Source organism: Ornithodoros turicata, chromosome 8, assembly GCF_037126465.1.
Source record: "Ornithodoros turicata isolate Travis chromosome 8, ASM3712646v1, whole genome shotgun sequence".
NCBI lineage: Eukaryota > Metazoa > Arthropoda > Arachnida > Ixodida > Argasidae > Ornithodoros > Ornithodoros turicata.
This window is the reverse complement of record NC_088208.1, coordinates 30922739-30941726: the sequence shown is the minus strand read 5'-3', so window position 1 is coordinate 30941726 and position 18988 is coordinate 30922739. Positions and strand designations below refer to the sequence as shown.

Here is an 18988-nt window from a genome sequence, read left to right as displayed (position 1 = left end):
AAAACAAAAAAAAACAATCGCAATGAAAGGTTATCTGGAACGCATTCCACAAGAGACAGCATGCAGTCTCATTCTGGTAGCATATACAACCAGAAACTCTTCACACCATGCTGACATGGCATTCCAAGACTGGAGGCATTCATTCATTCATTCATTGCGACCTTCTCATGGTGGCTTTGGTGTTGGAAGCTACACGCTAGGCTTGCCCATGAAACTTTCCATCCACAATAGGTGGATGTGAGCCAGTGGACATGCAGCACCAACAGAAGCAACCTGTACCTTCTCTGAGCAGATAACATCCATTTTTTCCCTTCTTTCCAGTTTATTTGCAAAATTTCAGTTTACCACTTTGACTGTCTGGTTTAATTTTGTCATTCTCTGCTGAAGTAGAGAAAAAATTAGGGATTTTCCTTGGCAGTGTATGCTGTGAAATATTTGCTGTTCCATCTGAGTGAAATGTCAACAGCACAGCAGCTTTGGACACGGTAATATGTTTGGTCAGCCAATCTTAATGTAGTTCAATACACCATAGTTCCATTATGCTGAAGCTTTCTACACAAGTGTCCTCCCAGAAAAAACAGTCACGGTTGCAAAATGTGTTCCGAGAAGTTTATGCAGCAATATTTATAGTACACATCCTTTAGGGAGTTTATATAAAAATATAAAAGTCGCCTCTGCCAAAAATTCATCGTTGCTCACACAATACTGAACAATTGCATTTTCCTTTTCATCATCCAGCTGTGTGCATCTTACACCAGGAATGCAATGCACGAAACGTGTATATATTCAAAAATTAAAAGTATGCATTTTCGGGAATGATATTGAGCACTAAAACGCGGAGGCTCCGGAATAAAATAAGATCCTATATCATGCGACAGACATTAAAAATATGCTCTCAGAGGAATGATATTCAGCATTAAAATACAGAAGTTGTTCAATAAATACTAAATGATACCGTGTGCCTGTGCCGAACCGCTAAATCACACATGCCTCCTTCAATGAGAATTTTATGCCCCTGTAACAGCAGCGTGCCGGTTTCTCAGCTGCCGTTCAGAAGTACCACTTCTGGTTTTCCCTGAGCCCCGCTGCTTCTATTGCTGCAAACAATGAATTATCGCGTGCCTCCAAATATCAGTACTTGAATGCACCGTAGGTCGCAGCCTTGGCAATAAATGTCTTTACGGTGGCCTCATCGAGTTTGTTGAACGCTTCCGTCTGCACTACAGCCGTGAGATGATTCATGGCAAAGCGAAAGCAGTATTCCTCAAGGTCCTACAAACAGAAAGCACCATCAATGTGCCTCATCATATCAATGTGCCTCATCTAATCAATCATACCTTAGCTTCGTATTTAATTGCCGCTGCATACAGCATGGCAACATTCTCCACGAGGATGCCGTGCCGAATGATACGTTCACAATGACGCTTTAGCTGTGTCTCGCAGTAATAATTAGACAAGTCAAGCAGGCCAACAGCGTCCTCGGGCGAAAGATCAGCCTTGTCCGTGTACAGGTACTCAAGAAAAGCCTTGTACACGTTGTATGAATGGGTGACCACATCCACAGTGCTAGAATAGAATCGTACTTGTAAGGAGTGGGGAAAGTTCCCAAGCAGGGAGAGTCAAAGTCACCGTCGAATACAGTGAACCCCCGATAATATGACATACTCACTTTATGACCGTTTTCCTTAGGAACCGTTCCGCCGCCATGTAAATCCATCTCGTCAGTACGACAATCCGCTTATCCGACTATGACTGAGACTTTTGTCACAAGTAGGGTCAAACGCAGGTATTATCTTCTCGTTATTATGACCACGTCACATGACCCGCAGAGTAGCCCCAGGGGAAGGCCACACACATACCTCAGGTAGAGGGTGACAAGTGTTCAACTAGGTCACCAAGGTTTGGGATGACTCCTGATGTTGTTGACCTTGGAATTACTCATAGCGCTTTTGGAACTGCCAAAGCACTGTGGTGCTGGAAACAGCAGTGACCACGAGACCAGGTCACGCTGTGCTGTTGTGCACCTAAGAATGGCCGTAACGAAGCGGTCTCTGAGGTCAGCGGATTGTGCGTTTCTCATTAGTATGACAATTCGCTTTATGACCAAAATCTGCGGGAACGGTGGTGGTCATATTAATGAGGGTTCACTGTATATTGCTAAGGAGCAAAACGTGTTGCTGTATTATGGACATGTTGTACTGCTGCTGTACAACTCCAGAACCGTGCCGCGACTCAAGCACGAATGTCGGTGTTCTACAGAACAGCTCCCTTAAGACAAATGTAGGCCCATGCAAATATTTTGCCTCACCAATAGTACCTCAAAATTTATGTTCAATTCCAATTTGGACTTTCGTTTGGAACATCAGAAGATGTCTTCAATTCCTTGCAGATTCTTGAAACATGGAAAGAGTCAAACCTGCGTAGCTTTGCAAAAATACCTACAAACCATGATGACTGATACAAGCGGTCACTCTAGTGTAATGCCTCTGCATCTAACACCTTATGTGACGTAGCGGGACTGCACTTCGAAAATGTGATGAAAAATGTTGCAAAAGCGCGTAAGAATTTGCCACGTGCCAGAGTCAGACATCGAAGCCTCCACATGTTCAACGTTGACCCATCGCGTGAGTCTTAAATGGCAGCCCGCATCTCCCCCACTTGGGTTGGAACTGGAGACAAGGCCATAGTAAAGGTCACTGGTCCCTTACAACTAAGAATGTGCCGGCTTCAAATCCTGTGGTTCTCATCGCTTCTTATAACTGCTTCTTAGCGTCAAGAAACAACTTCTCTACACACTTTCCATTTTCTGTGTAGAGATCTGTGAACTGACCCAGGTGTGATCCCAATACCCACCCCATACACTGTTATCACTACTAACAACTAGAACTAAGCCTTATTCATACTGAATTCGCTATTTAAACGAACAGTATCTGAGCATTTAGAGCTGCACAGTCTATATGGAGACTGAAGTATGTACGCCCAAAATAGATACGGATCAACAGGAAAGACGAGAGACAAGCGCTATGTCGCACGCAGTTTCTGCCCGTCCGTGTCTAGTTTGAGCGCTTCATGGTCTCCATATGGAATAGCAACATGCGTAGAACTCTAGGCATCGGTGCAGTCTAAGTACAAAAAAAGTGCTTACTCCTTTTCATCTTCATCCCAAGGAGATTGGAACATCAACCGAAAATGTTCACACCTGTGCAAAATGTGCATATACATATTCTTAATTAAACTGTCATCAGAAAAACTGCTTCTGCTGTGCACAAGTTGAACATACCTAATTTTTAGTATAGCCTTGTGCACATGGATTGTCTTCCCTTCAATGCAAAACTTCACGTCACTTGTTGCCTGGGTAAATATGAAGAACAAACTCCTACAACTTAGCCTTCCTGACTTGATATTCACAGTTATTGTACGCAAACAACTGTCGTTCCATTCCACATCAGGAGATCACTTTGCAAGTTCTAAGAAGGGTCCACAGAATTTGCTTTCTCCTCTGAATAAAAAATGATGAACTTACAGGGTCATTGAAAGCTAGTTTTATGCTGTCAGAAACCTTGTTAGGTTGACATATATCTGTAAGAAGGACGAAAAAAAAAAAAGGAAAAAGAAAACGTCAATAGGACAACAGTTAATGAACAACTCCGACAATTATCAATTAGCATTGTCTAACATGTACACAGAGTCAAACATGGTGACTAACGGAAGAGCATACAATATGGCAAAAAGAAAAGCCTATGCATAACACTATCCTGCATTATTATTAGCTGAGAAACAGAACGCACTGTTGAACATCTTACAGCTAATTTGCGAAAGACATCCCATATAAGTGTCTACTTAGTTTTTTCAAGTTGTGGATTTTCCAATTACATTACTGCATAGTCAACAGGAAACCCACTCTGCATGTCTTTCTGTTGCTCCTGTATGACTGTAACAGGTCAGTATGACTAGGTATACCACCCAAAATAACCACCAAATCCACACGAAATAAACCCATTGGTCATCGTGCAGTAGACCTTGCATCAGAGAGCTATCATTAGTACAATCACTATAATTTCAATTTACGCAAACACACAACAAAAATGTGCACATGCGACACCACACCTACAATGCTGCGACAGAAAATACGAAAGCACACAAAAAGTTTACCAAGTGACATGGGCTTCCAGGTGACTGTAGGTGACGCAAAACACGCGAACACGTCATGAATAGAATGAAAGGGGGTTTCCGTGAGTGTCGTCACCGACTGGCCCCTGCACTGGCCCCACATGTACACCTTGAATGTCTGAGTCATAGCTGCGGAGATGTGGACGTAATGAGAGGCAGCTATCTCCACGATCCTGTGAAACGGAAATTTCACCTCAACACGCTGTAAATGCCAAAGGGCGGTAAATGCCGTTCGGATCATTCCGAGGCAGGGAAAAATCTGTCGGAGGTTACTTACCTCCCAATGTCTGAAGCGATCCTCACAGGGTTCACCTGATTCGCCTTATTTCCAGTGCCTAGCTGCCCGTATGAGTTGGCCCCCCAGCTGTACAAGGCACCTTCGTCCGACAGCGCCATGGTATGGGCGTAACCACAAACGACCTGCACAAAAAAAAAAAAAAAAAGTGCAATCCACAACCTGCAGCATGATCGAACACGTTCTAAGAAAATCCTCACCTTGTCTATGACAACTCCCTGTAGGCTGGTGACCTTGCAAGGCGTGGTTTGGTTAACGTTGTTGCCAAGCCCGAGTTGCCCGTTTCCGTTGTAACCCCAGCCGTACACCTGAATTCGTATTAAATGCAGGACCCTAGTAACCGCTGCAGCTGCACGTAACGGAACAGCATACGACGTAACTACACCCATACCTCTCCATTTTCCAGTACAGCCATGGAGGAAGTCTGGCCACAGGCAATAGCTATGCAACGTCTCCCTCCTAACGACGGAGTAAGGCAATGTGGTTATGATGCTCCACGGACACCATCCATATATACTCACCAATCCCGGAGGTCACCTTACGAGGAGTAGGCTGGTTTGTGGTCGACCCCAGACCGACCTGGCCGCAGTTGTTCTGACCCCATGCAAATACCTGTGAAACAAAATCTCGTTCTTCAATATGGGTTTGTCAGTAAGAAAATGGTTGAGAACAGTACAGAATATTAAGATTCTTCATTGTTTTCCCCAGTACCACTTCCTATTTGCAATCAGAGTAGGGAACCTAGAACATGACTCAATTCCCCTTCCACCCATGTGTTTCCGTGAGTGGTTATCTTACTTCATCCTTTCAAATAAGCCGATTTCTTTCAAAGATTCTGTTCAATAAGTTAAAACATAGGTACAATAAAGTGATTCTGCAATCTTGCATCATCCCTGCATGGTGGCAACGTCCAAAAGAAATAACGCCATCCATAGAGCCTTGTGTTTTCAGGTTTCATACTTTTCGAAAATTGTGGGTAAAAACCATGTTTTATTTCTGGAGCTGTAAAAAAGGGTAAAATTGGGCTATATGGACACATATCGGATAGAAAATAAATAGAGCACAACTTGCATTTCGGATGAAGACAAGATGCTGAACGACTGTGCTGAATGTGCAATGCTTAGTCTTCATTCATGCACACCAACTTTCTCCACCAACTATAACCAACTTTGGAGTTGGTCCGAGTCAGCCGGCACCACTAGCCATGACCAACGTGAGTTGCGCTGAATCGGTGACTGACCGAAAACTTGGGAGAATCGGTGCCGTTCTAGTCAATCATAAGAGGAGCATTGCCATGCGACTCCCAATGATATGATGTGTTCTCGTTCGAGCTGTGCTAACTGGCACGGGTTGAAATCCTGCAGGTAAAAAGCTGGGAAATATTTTTCTTTCCCTTTTTAATGAACTGCACACAAATATATCAATAGGCATTTTTGAAGATATTGATGATCTTTTGGTAAAATAGACTGACAGATTTGAATAATGAGAGGTAAAGAAAAGTCACCACCAGTTGGATTTGAACCCACAGCCAGCAATTGCTTCGAGGTTGTTTGCTGGTTCGTATGAATGTGGATATTGCACGGTCTCGAAGTTGGTCATAAGTAGGGCCTGACTTTTTCGGGTTTTATTTTTGTTTTCGGGTAGATTCGGGTTAAACCCGAATTTTACAGATTTCGTTCGGGGGGTAAATATCAGGCGGATACGGGTTTAACCCTAAAAAGTCAGGCCCTAGTCGTAAGATGTTGGTTCAAGTTGGTGAAGAAGGTTGGCCCCTCTGAACACGGCCTGAACGTTCTGCAGTGCCCATATCTGTGGCTGGCATTGTACTTTGGCAAGTTGTAAAACAAGTTGTAAAAGTTGCTTATGATGCAAATCATGATGTGGAAGTGGGTTTAACCCTAAAACACAAGGCTGTAAGCGTCAAGCTTCATACAGTGATTTTATGCATGTCATCATGCAATTTAAAGTGTTAAAGTCAGACAGAGACGAGAACACGCGAGTGGACAACACCGCCCAGTGTGAAACTGAACATTAATCCATTTCTGTAGCCAGTCTTCTTAGATTGCTTCTGGATTGTAAACTGGACTACAGTTTGATTTCAATGTAGGGACAGGTTAGAAAAATGTCCTTACCTCTCCGGAAACTGTTAGAGCCAGCGAGTGGTGCGATCCACAAGCAACATCCATAATCTGGTGCATGAAAGAGTTAGTGAGGGAACAGGGAACCACCCCATGAGTGTTGGTGCCATTGCCCAGTTGACAATAGCCATTATGACCCCAACTCAGGAGTTCACCACTCTCAGTTACAGCCAACACATGGGGTCCACTTCCATGTGCCAAACTGCGGATTCCCTTCTTGCACATTGCATCCACTAGAGTGGGAGGAAAAGCAACAAAACCAAATCAGAAGTGGTATTTCTCTGTACAGTGCTGGACAAGTTTAAGGAACACGCTCCGGCACATTCCTTTCTCGGGGTGACACCCTAGCAGCAAATGGGACCGTATGGACTTAGACATGTGCCTAGGTAACCCCATAATCATTACAACCTATGACTAAAGAGCGCACTATTTTCTCAAGTGACCTTGGAGTTCCAGGGGGTGCCACGGCCCCCACTCTCGGTACGCAAATGCTGTGCGGGTATTCAGATATTAATATTATGACAGCTGAGAAAGACGATGACGAACTATGAATAAGTAGTGCACAATCTTCACAAGTAACCTTGAAGCTCCAGTTGGGGCGCTTGCCCCCTCTTGGTACCCCTATGTGTATGAGAACTTTTACCTACATGAATTTATGGGAACTGCCAAGTACAACGTACAATCTTCAAGTATTTTGCCCATCTCTGCTATGGGTAGAAGAGTTACATAAAGAGAAAGTTAATGTACTTGCCTTTCCGTGGCTCAAGGGAGCCGTGGGTATCTCCAAGACCATGGCAGGCACTCATGTTAGACCCCAAGGCATACACATCATCATCTTTTGTGACAACAATTGCTTCATTGCCCGCGCTACCAAATACGCAGGCCAAGCGTAACCTCGAGACAAATTCTTTGCTGAGGCTGCTGAAGATCAACCACTTCTCAACATCCGCAGTTGAACTGATCTCCCAGACAGGGAGAGAGCTCATGGCTTTTAGTTTGTTGCCCTCCAATTTGCCGAATATCCTGCAAAAGTCACATGTATATTACTAACTCTCCTCATCAGCTTGATATCGGTTACCATCAACTGCCAATTTATTACTGTCACTGACCGTCACCTGCTTTATGCTGCAGGTGGTGAACAAGGTGGTGGGTAGAAAGCAAATAAGGGTTAACTAGCTGTTACCTCTGGGGGGAAAACTCGGGACTTTTCTGAGGGGGGTAGGAGGAGCTGGGTCGGGTACATCATGCTACAACAGAAATTGAGGGAGGAGTTGGGACGTTTAGAACCTAAACCTGCCCTAACTGCTTCTTTGCTAGACTGTCTATGCACGCAACGCACTTAACGCGCAGTATATAGCTTTAGGACCTCTACACACAACAGGACACGCAGTTATCTCGAAGCGCGCATGTAGCTGCGTTTTACAATGCAATGACGTGGGATATGTAGCACCCTACATGTAGCGAGATTGCCTCTCTATTCATATTTCGCTGCACACCACGAAATTCGAATGAACTGAAACAGTCATTCAGATGCTACCCTCTTCATGAGGAGACAGTTAATGACGTTTACACTGAAAGGTGTTTCGACCGGCACGTATTAGGACGCAGAAATTGCGGTAAAAGTACACGCGCGTTCAGCGCTATATTTACTACTCTCTAGTCGAAACACTATTAATATCAGCAGCCCTTGGCCACGTGGTTCTTTCAGTATACTACACTCTTAACTTTTATCACATCCTGTGCGTTCGATAGACGCGACATGTTTACGTCATCTCGAACCAACGTTGTCTGGAACTCCGTTCTCCACGTAGAAGTTAACTCGTGGCAGTTGCGGTATAGTGTGCACTTACTGTGTTCACTTCAGAAGTAGCAGGAACAGTCTATATTGTTTCCAACCAGTTCTAGAGCTTGTAGAGCGACTAAACCATGCAACCAAGTTGCTGTCATTTGCCGTCAGCTGACTACGGCCCTATGGCTAATGGCTGACTACAAAACCAAAACAGCGCGCAGAACAGACGCTGGCCGGCGCATGCACACGCGCATGATGCATGGCGCATGCGTCGTCGATAGTTGCCAGCTGGGACACCCGGTTCAAGGCTGACTTCGGCTGTGTCGCTACAGCGCCATTTCACACTACGCAATTTCGAGTTCCGTATTTTTTATATCAACCTCATGCATTTTTTTCCGCGGGATTGTTATATAAATACCTGCACTCTCCATAGTGCATCAGTGCTCCATTATGCACATCAATGCCTGCCAAAAAATGTAAATGGACTCCGACATTTATGACACTTGGGTTTTAGGAGGCATTTGGCTGGTCACGCATGTTGTTATTCTGGATGGTGAAAAAGGCATCGGTGTCCTATTTGATCTCGAAAATGAAAGGACGTTCAAAACTTCAGAAATACATGTCAATTGTGTAATTATGCACACCCATTCATATATGATAAGGAAAACCAACGTAATGAAAACCAAAGGAAACCATTGTCTCGAAAAATTTAATAAAACAGTGCTTATGGAGTCTATTTCCTCCTATATCTGCTCTTGGACTTGAACTTCTTTGCAGGGCCTTTGTTCTTTTTGATCAGTCCAGCATCCAGTCGCTCCTGATAAGAAGGCCTTAAGGAAACAAAAACGTATCTTGAAAAGTACAGCAGAGCATTCGAGGTAGTTCTGGACCACACTAACATATTCGTGTTGTTAAATAAGCAGGAGGTCACACTTACCCGTGTCTAAATTTCTTGACAGCCTTTTTACTAGTATCAACCAGCTCTGATGCGAAGTTCTTCTTTCGGGATTTCTTTCCTTTAGCTGCAGAGGTAAAAAGTTTAAGTATAGACAATCAGTAAGCAGTCAAATCTCGAACAATAATTGAGGGACACATCAAAAACTCATATCATGAAAATGATCACGTGGAACCTAAAGTCACAAGGCCATAGAAATTGCCTCATCACCTGGACCCTTCCATATGTGGTGGAGGGCTCTGCAGAGTTACAAGTCTTAACATAATGAGCCCAATGTTTGTAATTACATAATGTGTAACAATGAGTTAGGGCCCTGTGTTTTAAGGTAAACGCTTTTACCCCCCGACTTGCATCATCATCACTTAGCGCACAACCTGAAAAACTCCGAAAACAAACTTTGCAAAGTGCCAATATAGGCACTGGACAACACTAAGCATTGGACATTCAGCACAGCTGTTCTGCATCTTATGTCAGTCTAAAATGCGAGAAGAGTTCTTTTTTTTATTTTCCAACCGAAGATCTACTTTACTACCCAACATCACCCGATTTCACCCTGTTATACAGCTCCTGCAATAAAATCCAGTCCCCCCCCCCCAATTTTCCAAAAACTGAAGACCCAAAAAACACAGGGCCCTAAGTATAATTCTTGACTATAAGAAGCCAAAAAGGAATCATTGAGATTTACAACATCAAGGATCAATTGCAGTTTTATATGCAGGCATCCACTTACGTAATTGTTTCTTGCCGTCATCGTCTTCAGTTATGGCACGAATTCTCTTCGGCTTCTTTGCCCTCTTTGCAAGACGTGCCTGGTATTGTGCAGTTTTCTCAAGCTCACGTGATACTCTATCTTCAGCCTTAGAGAAGACAATGTGTTGTGAAGATTTGTTTGCTAATAAACTAAGTACTCTGTCACACAGCAAGTTGGCAACAACGCCTACTTACATTTTTTGCTCGTTCCGGTACCTTTCCTGCCTTCCTTCGTGTAACGCTACTGTGTTCGCCTAACCTTAGTCGTGCTGGAACACGAAGAATGCAGTTAAAGTCAAGAACGTGAATTGAGATAAACACCAACGTGCAATTAATGAAACAAATGGTCGTATTTTTATTTTTAACATTCACAATATTTTACTAAAATACTTTAAGGAGGGGGGGGGGGGGGGGGGGGGTGTTCTCTCCATTGAAGAGGATCACGAGGTTTTGGGCATTGAATTTACTTTGGTAATTTTTATTTAATTTGATTTTATTTATTGACAAAATAAAATATACAAATATAACTAATCCATTGGAGTTAATTTATAGATAGGTAATTAACCCAAATTAAAAACAAATTAAATTACATTAACTTTATTACTTTATCCCTAAACAAGGCTACAACAGCAAAACATCACATGAAAATTCTTAAGCGTGGGCCACATCAACGAGTGGAACGACGTAAATTCTATGTAAAAATTCTAAAGCCCCATCATACTGCACATAATTAACGTAGGATAATGATGTCACGATAAGTTATTCGATAGTGACTTTGAAAGGCCCATGGCAAGGACATTTGTAAATACAATGGCATTCGTAACTCGTGTTCAATACAGTATGGTATCTTACCTTTTTCTTGAAACTTCTCTTTGGGTGTTTGGAACCAGTTCCTTTTACCATCTTTCCCAGGTGCTTGATTGCTTTTGCTGAGCACTTCATCAGCCCTTTGCACTTCTTTTTCCATGTTTCCGAGTTCTTTCTCCACCTTCTCTTCTTTGAGAATGTTCTCAACTTCTTCCTCAAGCTGAGACATTTTTTCTCTGAGTTTCGAAATAACCTCTGTATAAAAGCAAACCTAAAATCAACGCCCACAGAGAAAAGTTGCACATCGAGGAACGTAACCATCCTACCCAAACGTCTAGGATGCAAAATCTGGGGAGCAGATCACTCTCTTTCACGCATAACAATGGGTCAAGCACCCGCAATGCCCTTCGACTGGCTGCCGAGACTTATAATAGAAAACTGAGTTGCTACACACCTTGAGGAATTATTCTTTGCTTTACGGGTGTCCTTGCTTGCTTTACGATCTCCTTCAACAACTTCCGCTCCTGTTCACCAACCAAAGACACAGACCTGGGCAGATACGGAAGATTCGTACACTCCATTCACTGCAATGGCACTTCTACAAGCACCTCCCCTATTAGCACTATATGCGGAAAGTGTGGAGGGTAGACCTTTTGGTCAAAGTAAAACAACAACTACAACTACAACTACAACAACAACTGTAGTCAGAGCAACAGCACATACAACGATGCATAAGTAGGGCACACAGTTTCCACAGTTCTGTGTCAGTTGTGATGACTTCGGACACCCCTGGTACAGAAGTTTTCGGGGAAATATAGGGTTAAACCCTGTGCTTGCTTATTTCAATCCATCAGGCGTAATGCTGTATAACCATTAAAAGGTCAGGCCCTACGCATAAGCAGTAAGGAAGTGAAGGTGACCAACTTCGGCTTTAGTTTATCCAACTAAAAATGTTACAAATCATGGCAAGTTTCAGAAATATTCCTTATCTCCATATGCGGATGCCTTATTATAAAGGGTCGCTATGTGCAGGAGGACAAGAAGTTACGCACCTTCCACTTCTGCCAGCCCGGGCTGTTCTGCCAACACGATGAACATAGTGCTGAAGAGTGTGCGGCAGTGTAAAATTTATTACCTAGAAAAATGCCGTGCGAACATCAATCTCTAGTCCTTGGTGCACTTCACAAACTAGTCATGTGCTGCTACAGAAGACAAATTGAGCAAAGTGAAGCAGCAGGTTTCAAAACGGTGCATTCTTAAAGACTTAAACATGATACAATTTCTCGTTATATCCTGTACACCAACACACCAGAAAGTTAAACCTTTAAGCGTCTAGCCCAGATCAGCCAAAACCCTCATATTTTAAGCATGACTCGAAGCCTTCACAATATCCAAAGCTTCTTCTTCCCAAAATTGGCTAAAACCTGGAAACGGTCTCGCATTTGCAGAATTACTGTATTCCGCACATGAATAGTATACTCCGCGTTCTGAACGTTGACCAGTCTGGTCTGCCACAGAGCTTATCCCAGTAAAAAGATGGCGATGTACCATACTACCTACTACTTTACTACTGGTACCTAGTCTCGGGGATTTACATTATGCATGTTCCATATATATTATCACGTGGAACGCCTCAGACGTCTCTCAATATATTTTCAAGCATACATACCGTCTTGACGTCTTTGATGTCAAGCCCACGAGCCACAAGGTCAGTGGTTATGAGAACATCCACCTCCCTCTCCTTAAATTTATGAAGTGCGTCGAGGCGTTGCGCTTGGTTCAGGTTACCGTGTAGTTCGTCCACGCGTACTCCAATGAGCCCCAGCAGTATTCGTAACCGATGAGCCAGCTTTTTTGTTTGTACAAACACGATGGTATTCTCCTTGAAGTTGCGGCTAACGAGTGCTGCGTGAAGAAGCCGTCAAAGAAATAATTAGTGAATGTGCATCTAACGGTGAAAATGCTGTAGTACAACAGCAAAAGAATTCAAACAAATACTCCAGAATTAGAAAACGGCAACAACATTCACTAATATGTACCATTAAGATGCATCGGTGCCTTTTACTCTTTTCACAAATTGGGGTGGGGGGTACCCTCTATGAAGTTAACAGAAGTGTAAGAAAGAGTAGGGTGTGACAAGCATTTTGTTTATGTTATTCTGCAACATATGTCAATACTCTGGCAACAATGTGACTATCCCCAATATGTGAGTATGTGCTCATGCAATTCAGCAATACACACCTGCCAAGATGGCCTCCCGATCCCCTTCTTTATGTTGACGAATACGGATGAACTCTTGCCGCAGGTTGAGAGCAACGTCAGTGTTGTTATTCAAGAACAGCTTGACTGGCTTCCGAAGAGAAACTGCTGCAAGATCTTTTACCTGAAAGAACACAACATACATGAGATTTGCATAACACAAGGTGCGAGCACTATCTCATTATCTCGGCAAAGGCAGCTCTACCTGATCTGTCATGGTAGCAGAAAACAACATTGTCTGCCTTGTGGGAGAACACTGCCGTATGATTTCCTTCATTTGCTCCGCAAATGTGTCCTCCAACATCCTAAATGTGAAGGAATAGGATATCATATAGCGGCCTGCATAATCAATTGCACACTGTATTTACAATTGATTATCATTTCTCATTTCATTTCTCATTTATTCATATTTAATATCCAAGACAAATGCGTGGAGGTGGTCAAAAAGCAGCACAAGACTGCTTGACTATCGCAGCGCTAATTCGAGATGAGGTTTGTTGAAAGTTTTTGTTTAAAGCGTACAGATAGATGTAAACTTACTTGTCAGCTTCATCCAGAATCAGGACTTCGATGTTGCGGACATCAAACCCCGGCGTGTTCTGCAGGTGGTCGATTAAACGTCCTGGGGTAGCTATAATGACGTCTGGAATTTTGCGCAGTGCTGCCTCCTGAGCTTTCAGATCGAGGCCACCTTTAGTTGACAAAAAAAAAAGAAGAGAGAGAAAATGTTACAAAAACGCGTACAAAGCAGTAAAAAAGCGACGGACATGCACGTCCAGAAATACTCACCAGCGGAAAGGGCAATCTCAACGTTTGTGAACTGGGCAAGCTGGAGGCTGACTTGGTACACCTGCACGGCAAGCTCACGTGTAGGAACCACAACCAGTACTCTCGTCACAAGGTCCTGTTTCGGTTTGTAGAGAAGCCGTTCGAGGACAGGCAACATGAACGCCGCAGTCTTGCCTTTAAAAACGGGAAGAAGCAAGTGTGAGGTAGTCACAGACTATTCAGCAGTATCTGAAGCGTAGGACACGGCCAACACACAATACACTGCGAAAAGGAGCACAAGGCGTGTTGAGCCATGCTGCTCGAGCTCGGAGACTCATGTGACATAGTTAATGTTCGCTTCTGGAGAGGGTAGACTGCACCGTTCCAAAATTGTTTTCTTCGCTTTGCTTTTCTTGCGCACTCTAAGACAGTAATATAATCGGCACCAGCGTGCAGAACATGGTAGCGAACGACAAAGTCATTATTTTCGAAAGGAAAGTTAGGTAGCAAGCGAGCTGGTGGTGACGATCCATGACTTGAAAACCCGAGACGAGGTAGGTTTGAGACCGTGTTTGTGTGTGTCTGTTTTCGTCCCTACCTCGTCTCGGGTTTTCAAGTCATGGACCATTATTTTCATTCGCAGGTATGTGGAAAACTGCAGTAAGCGTGTTGAATTTGTTGATTGCAATGAATTCCCAGACTGCCACTCTCTGGGAATGACATCATTTTGGCACAAATATCAGGAGCGGGTGGGCCGAGAGAAGCGATTTTGTTGCATGTCCCGTAGACTCCCACGTATCGAAAATTTGAGAAACTTTAATTCGCCAGAAATCAGTGGATCGCGTCAGACCGTCAATAATGTGTCATTCCCTAGATAAACTCGAGGAGAACATGCCTGCACTTGTTTCGTGTAGAAATTTAGCGAGGTGTACGGGAATCCTGGGAACAAAAATTCCCCGTGGACTTTCTTAGGAAGTGAGTAACATATTTTATTTCCGCTGCGAAAATTGCACAGTGGTAGCCTGTCAGAAATTAACCATGCTAGCTCTTGTAATATCTTCATTGTCGAGTGGCCTCATAACAGTGGCCCCACCATCCAAAAGCAGCAAAGGGGTCTGCCCTCTACAACATAGTACAAAATTCTAGGGGTAGTGCCCATCAGACAAGCCCCGGAAAATGCCTGCTTAGGTAATGTATAAGCTAGCCTATGATATTGAACAGTCATATCATGAATCAATATACACACCAGTGCCAGTGGCTGCACACCCATAAATATCCCTCCCGAGTAGGCCTACAGGAATGGCTGCTGATTGAATTGGTGTTGGATGAACAAAGTTCATGGCTGTCAATGCCTGAGAAGGTATGGACACAAAGATAAGTCTCGACACGTAGCAGAACAACAAAGCTTACTTTACCTTTTGTAATGGTCGTGACAGGTTCATCAGTTGGAATGACGTTTCCTCGTCTCCGAAAAATGCACTTGTAACATCCACCTGAGAAGCAGTTACAAAGTATCATAATAGATGCAGTTTCACAACAGAACACTACATTATAGTGATCCTTTACCTATAGAGACCTCAAGAGTTGGAGAGATAGCATTACGATAGCATGAAAGAGAGTGATTGAAGAGATAGCACTGAAGTAGAGATAGTATTATGTTAGGTTCTGTAACCACGTTGCATACAAATTTTGTAGCGAATACATAATAGACATTTACAAATCAATCAGACATTTTTTCAGAAGCAGTGAAATGTCTCGTGTGCTTACAACTTTCAATATGGTGGCCGGAGCTCTGATCTCAGAGCTCGATGAGTGTCGTGAGAGCCGTTGGAGCATTAGAAAAACTACTGAGTCATGGTACATCAAAACAACATCTGATTGTATGAATAAACATCCAGGACCACTTCCGGATAGGTACGCCCCCCTGCTTAAAAGGAATTGATGACGACCTGACAGATTTCATTCTGAGGATGAAGCTCGAATGAGGTTCGAAACGTTAAACATTTTACTGGTATTTTATCTTGTTTTTAACCTGTTGTGTTGCCAGTGTGGAGTCCAAATAAACATGCTTGAAGAGTATGTGTGTTCCAGGGTTTATATCTCCCCAAGCACAACACGAAGAAAAATTATTCTTTTTTCCTCAATGCTCTAATGTGTAATACTATGCGTGCATGATGTAATGAACCACATCTCTCAAAATGTCACAACCCCTTTAAGCCACCTTATCAGGCTACAGTTGAGAAACATTTAAAAAATTCCACTGTATTCAAGGCGAACAAAAAGTCACTCACTTCATCATCATCTGCTTCATTTTTGACATCCTTAGTTTTCTTCAATTTTTTCTTCTTTGCTTTTAATGTGTCTGAAAAGCGGAACGTGTTGCATCCTATAGCGGTACAAATTTTGGAGGTAGTATGTTAAGAGTTGTTCTAGATACCTTTGATATTTTCTGTACTATCCTCGTCAATTTCCAAATCATCACCGGTGTCTTCGGGTGCGTCCTCTTCGGCTACTTCGGCCTGGAACAGCAGTTTTAAATTCTGAAGTACAATGACCAATATATTGCACATCAAAATATCAACAACAGACCTGCAAAGTTAGGTACTAACTGTTTGCAAAATTAATGGTATGTTAACTTACCTACCAGTAAGATTACTATAAAACGAACTTAACAATAGGGGTACACTAGAGCTAACAATTCGCCCACACCTAGTATATCTTATACCCTCATTATACCCCTCTCACATGGACAGCCTTCAATGATCATCGGAACCAATGCCCATTGGGGGGAGATCATTTCCCCCCAAACGTCAGTTTATACATTGGATTTCCCTCTCCCACTACGCGCTTTCACAAATAGCCCCCCTATAACGAGGGTATGGATCTGGCCCTGCAAGCATCAGTGGCAACCCATAATGCATTATCTGCGGGGAAGTATTATGAAACAGTTGAACAACTCAGGGAAACCTCAAGTGATATCCTGTGATGAAACAAACAAACAAACGAATGATAATTAAGCAGCTAAATAATCAGTTATACAGAACAAAATTTTGCTACTTGTACGACTTGTTCGCCTCGTCAACTTCTATACAGTCGACCCACCCAGTGAAGTAGCATCCTTGAAGTCGTGCTGCAATGACCATGGGTTCCCTCGTATAACAAAAGTTTTTCTGTTTGTTTTTTATGCCATTAGTCCTAATAGACTGTTACGAGGGGTAGGGGGAAGAAGGCAATATACAGGTGATAATAACAACACTTCAACGCGTCTAATTAGATTGGACATACAAGTCACAATAATAACACTACATAGCTATGTCAACTAGTGCGTTAGTGAAAACATCTACATCCTCTGTCATGATTACCGACTGTTGAGAAGTACCAAAGTTGAGAACCACTGGGCTAGAAGATGCAGCGCCTGCTGCCCTTGGCTAGAATTCTAGATTTATGATTACGTTCAATCTCCAATTGATTAACTGTAGACCTCTGTATATTGCTGTTCCCCAGAGTGCCACATACTCTAATTATGTTTCGTGGTTCGTATGCTATGTGGTCTCTACGTTGATTCTTTAAAAGGTAAAAAATGAATGAATACAAACCATATCTGACTATAATTACCTTACGCTTGCTAATCGATTTGGCAATCTTGTCATTGACGTTGGCACGTTTGTTCTTTTTCACCAGCTTCGCCAGGTTGCTCCATGTGTCCTTGACATATTCTGCAGCCGTGTCCACAAAGTGGAAATTTGATGCAAAGTCAATCTGCAATACATATCAGCAATATGAGGAAACCATGGTCTCATCGTCAATTGTTAGTTTCAGCACGGTCCCAGCAAGGGACGGTGGTTCCAGCAAGGAACAGTGGTAAAAACTAAAGGGTCCATGTCTAGTTTATTCATGTCCATGACTAGTCTTGCCGACAGTCAGGGAAACATGCGCAAGTTGACTGAATCATTGACTGAATCGTTCACTGAAGCAGTAGCCTAGAAACTCCCCATGCAGCGATAACTTCACCTACCTCCTCTTCACTTTCTGACGAATCAGTTTCAACACCTTCAGTCATGCTTGTGTTCGAAAACTTCAGTCTAGAAATACGCTTGTTTATGAGTGAAACACACGCTGCAAGCAACGTGCTGCAGCCCCTGCAGCGAGGAAGTAGCCAACGAAGGCAGTCCAAGTCAAAGTCAAAGTTAAAGCACGAGCCAATGTCAAAGCTTGCCATAGCCAAAGGTGCATCGTGGATAGCGGGATAGCGTAAGCATATTTGTGGGTATTTTATAAAAAATCGCATTAAAAAATCTACTTGTCTGAACACGATAGGGTCAAGGCTATTTACCTTGGGAACGATTTTGCCATAGCTGCTGAGCACTTTTATCAAATTGAATTACGAGAAATTGAATTTTCCCAGATGAACTCCAACATTTGCCAAGTAAAACCTTCTTTTTTTTTCTGAGATTTTTTAATTCGTGTTTCGACAGAAGCAGAAAAAGAATGCCGGATTTACCCTACTGTATTATAAAATATATTCGCTTCTGCAATGGTTCTTGCCATCGTTCCGAGACGCCATAGCCAAATTGCCGGCCGCGCGTAGATTTCGGAAAGAAGCGGTGCGAGGAGGTCATGTCGCTGCCCTTTCACTTTTCCTTTTCCAAGCTTCGGTTGATAACAGTTGCTATGTCGCTAGGGTGCAACCCAAAGAAATAAGAGTGGGAAGAAGACAGGAAAGGGGAGGGGGCGCTTTTCTTCCCCGGGCCTTACCGATGGGAGGGGAGGCCCCTCTGCGAATTAGTTTTATATATATATATATATATATATGTCATGATTTATATTCGGATGTCGTCATAATAATCTGATCCCTACCCGCAGATCCGCTGCACCAGCGGTGGTGATGGTGAAAGAGCTCGCCGTTGTCGGCCAACGGCGGTGGGCAACGCCACGACTTACGCCATGGAGGAATGTGCGTCCTGGGCCGACTTCCAAGGGAACTGTGCCAACATATGTCTGAAACCCAGGAAAAACCCCAGACAGCACAAGGATTTGAACCCGGGTACCTCCCAGTT

At 43.2% G+C, this 18988-nt stretch overlaps 2 protein-coding genes across 2 annotated transcripts; both read right to left on the bottom strand.

Moving 5' to 3' along the window:
* Positions 1-595: 595 nt before the first annotated feature.
* Positions 596-8647, bottom strand: LOC135366946 (RCC1 and BTB domain-containing protein 1-like). Its single transcript, XM_064599954.1, has 13 exons — positions 8454-8647; positions 7355-7626; positions 6598-6836; positions 4987-5077; positions 4857-4924; positions 4666-4773; positions 4448-4590; positions 4153-4343; positions 3524-3579; positions 3281-3351; positions 3146-3199; positions 1338-1566; positions 596-1272 (listed from the first exon to the last, which is right to left on the bottom strand). The coding sequence occupies exons 2-13, from the start codon at positions 7587-7589 to the stop codon at positions 1132-1134; spliced, it is 1626 nt and encodes a 541-aa protein (XP_064456024.1). The 5' UTR covers positions 7590-7626; positions 8454-8647; the 3' UTR covers positions 596-1131.
* A 436-nt stretch (positions 8648-9083) lies between these two features.
* LOC135366945 (probable ATP-dependent RNA helicase DDX27) lies at positions 9084-18100 on the bottom strand. The gene is made up of 18 exons (XM_064599953.1): positions 17947-18100; positions 17547-17690; positions 16369-16450; positions 16223-16293; positions 15347-15424; positions 15178-15283; positions 13953-14126; positions 13704-13854; positions 13369-13468; positions 13146-13287; positions 12574-12809; positions 11957-12039; positions 11359-11453; positions 10950-11159; positions 10293-10366; positions 10078-10204; positions 9330-9414; positions 9084-9222 (listed from the first exon to the last, which is right to left on the bottom strand). Exons 1-18 carry the CDS (start codon positions 17989-17991, stop codon positions 9126-9128), a joined length of 2100 nt encoding a protein of 699 aa, XP_064456023.1. The 5' UTR covers positions 17992-18100; the 3' UTR covers positions 9084-9125.
* Between the last annotated feature and the right edge of the window lie 888 nt (positions 18101-18988).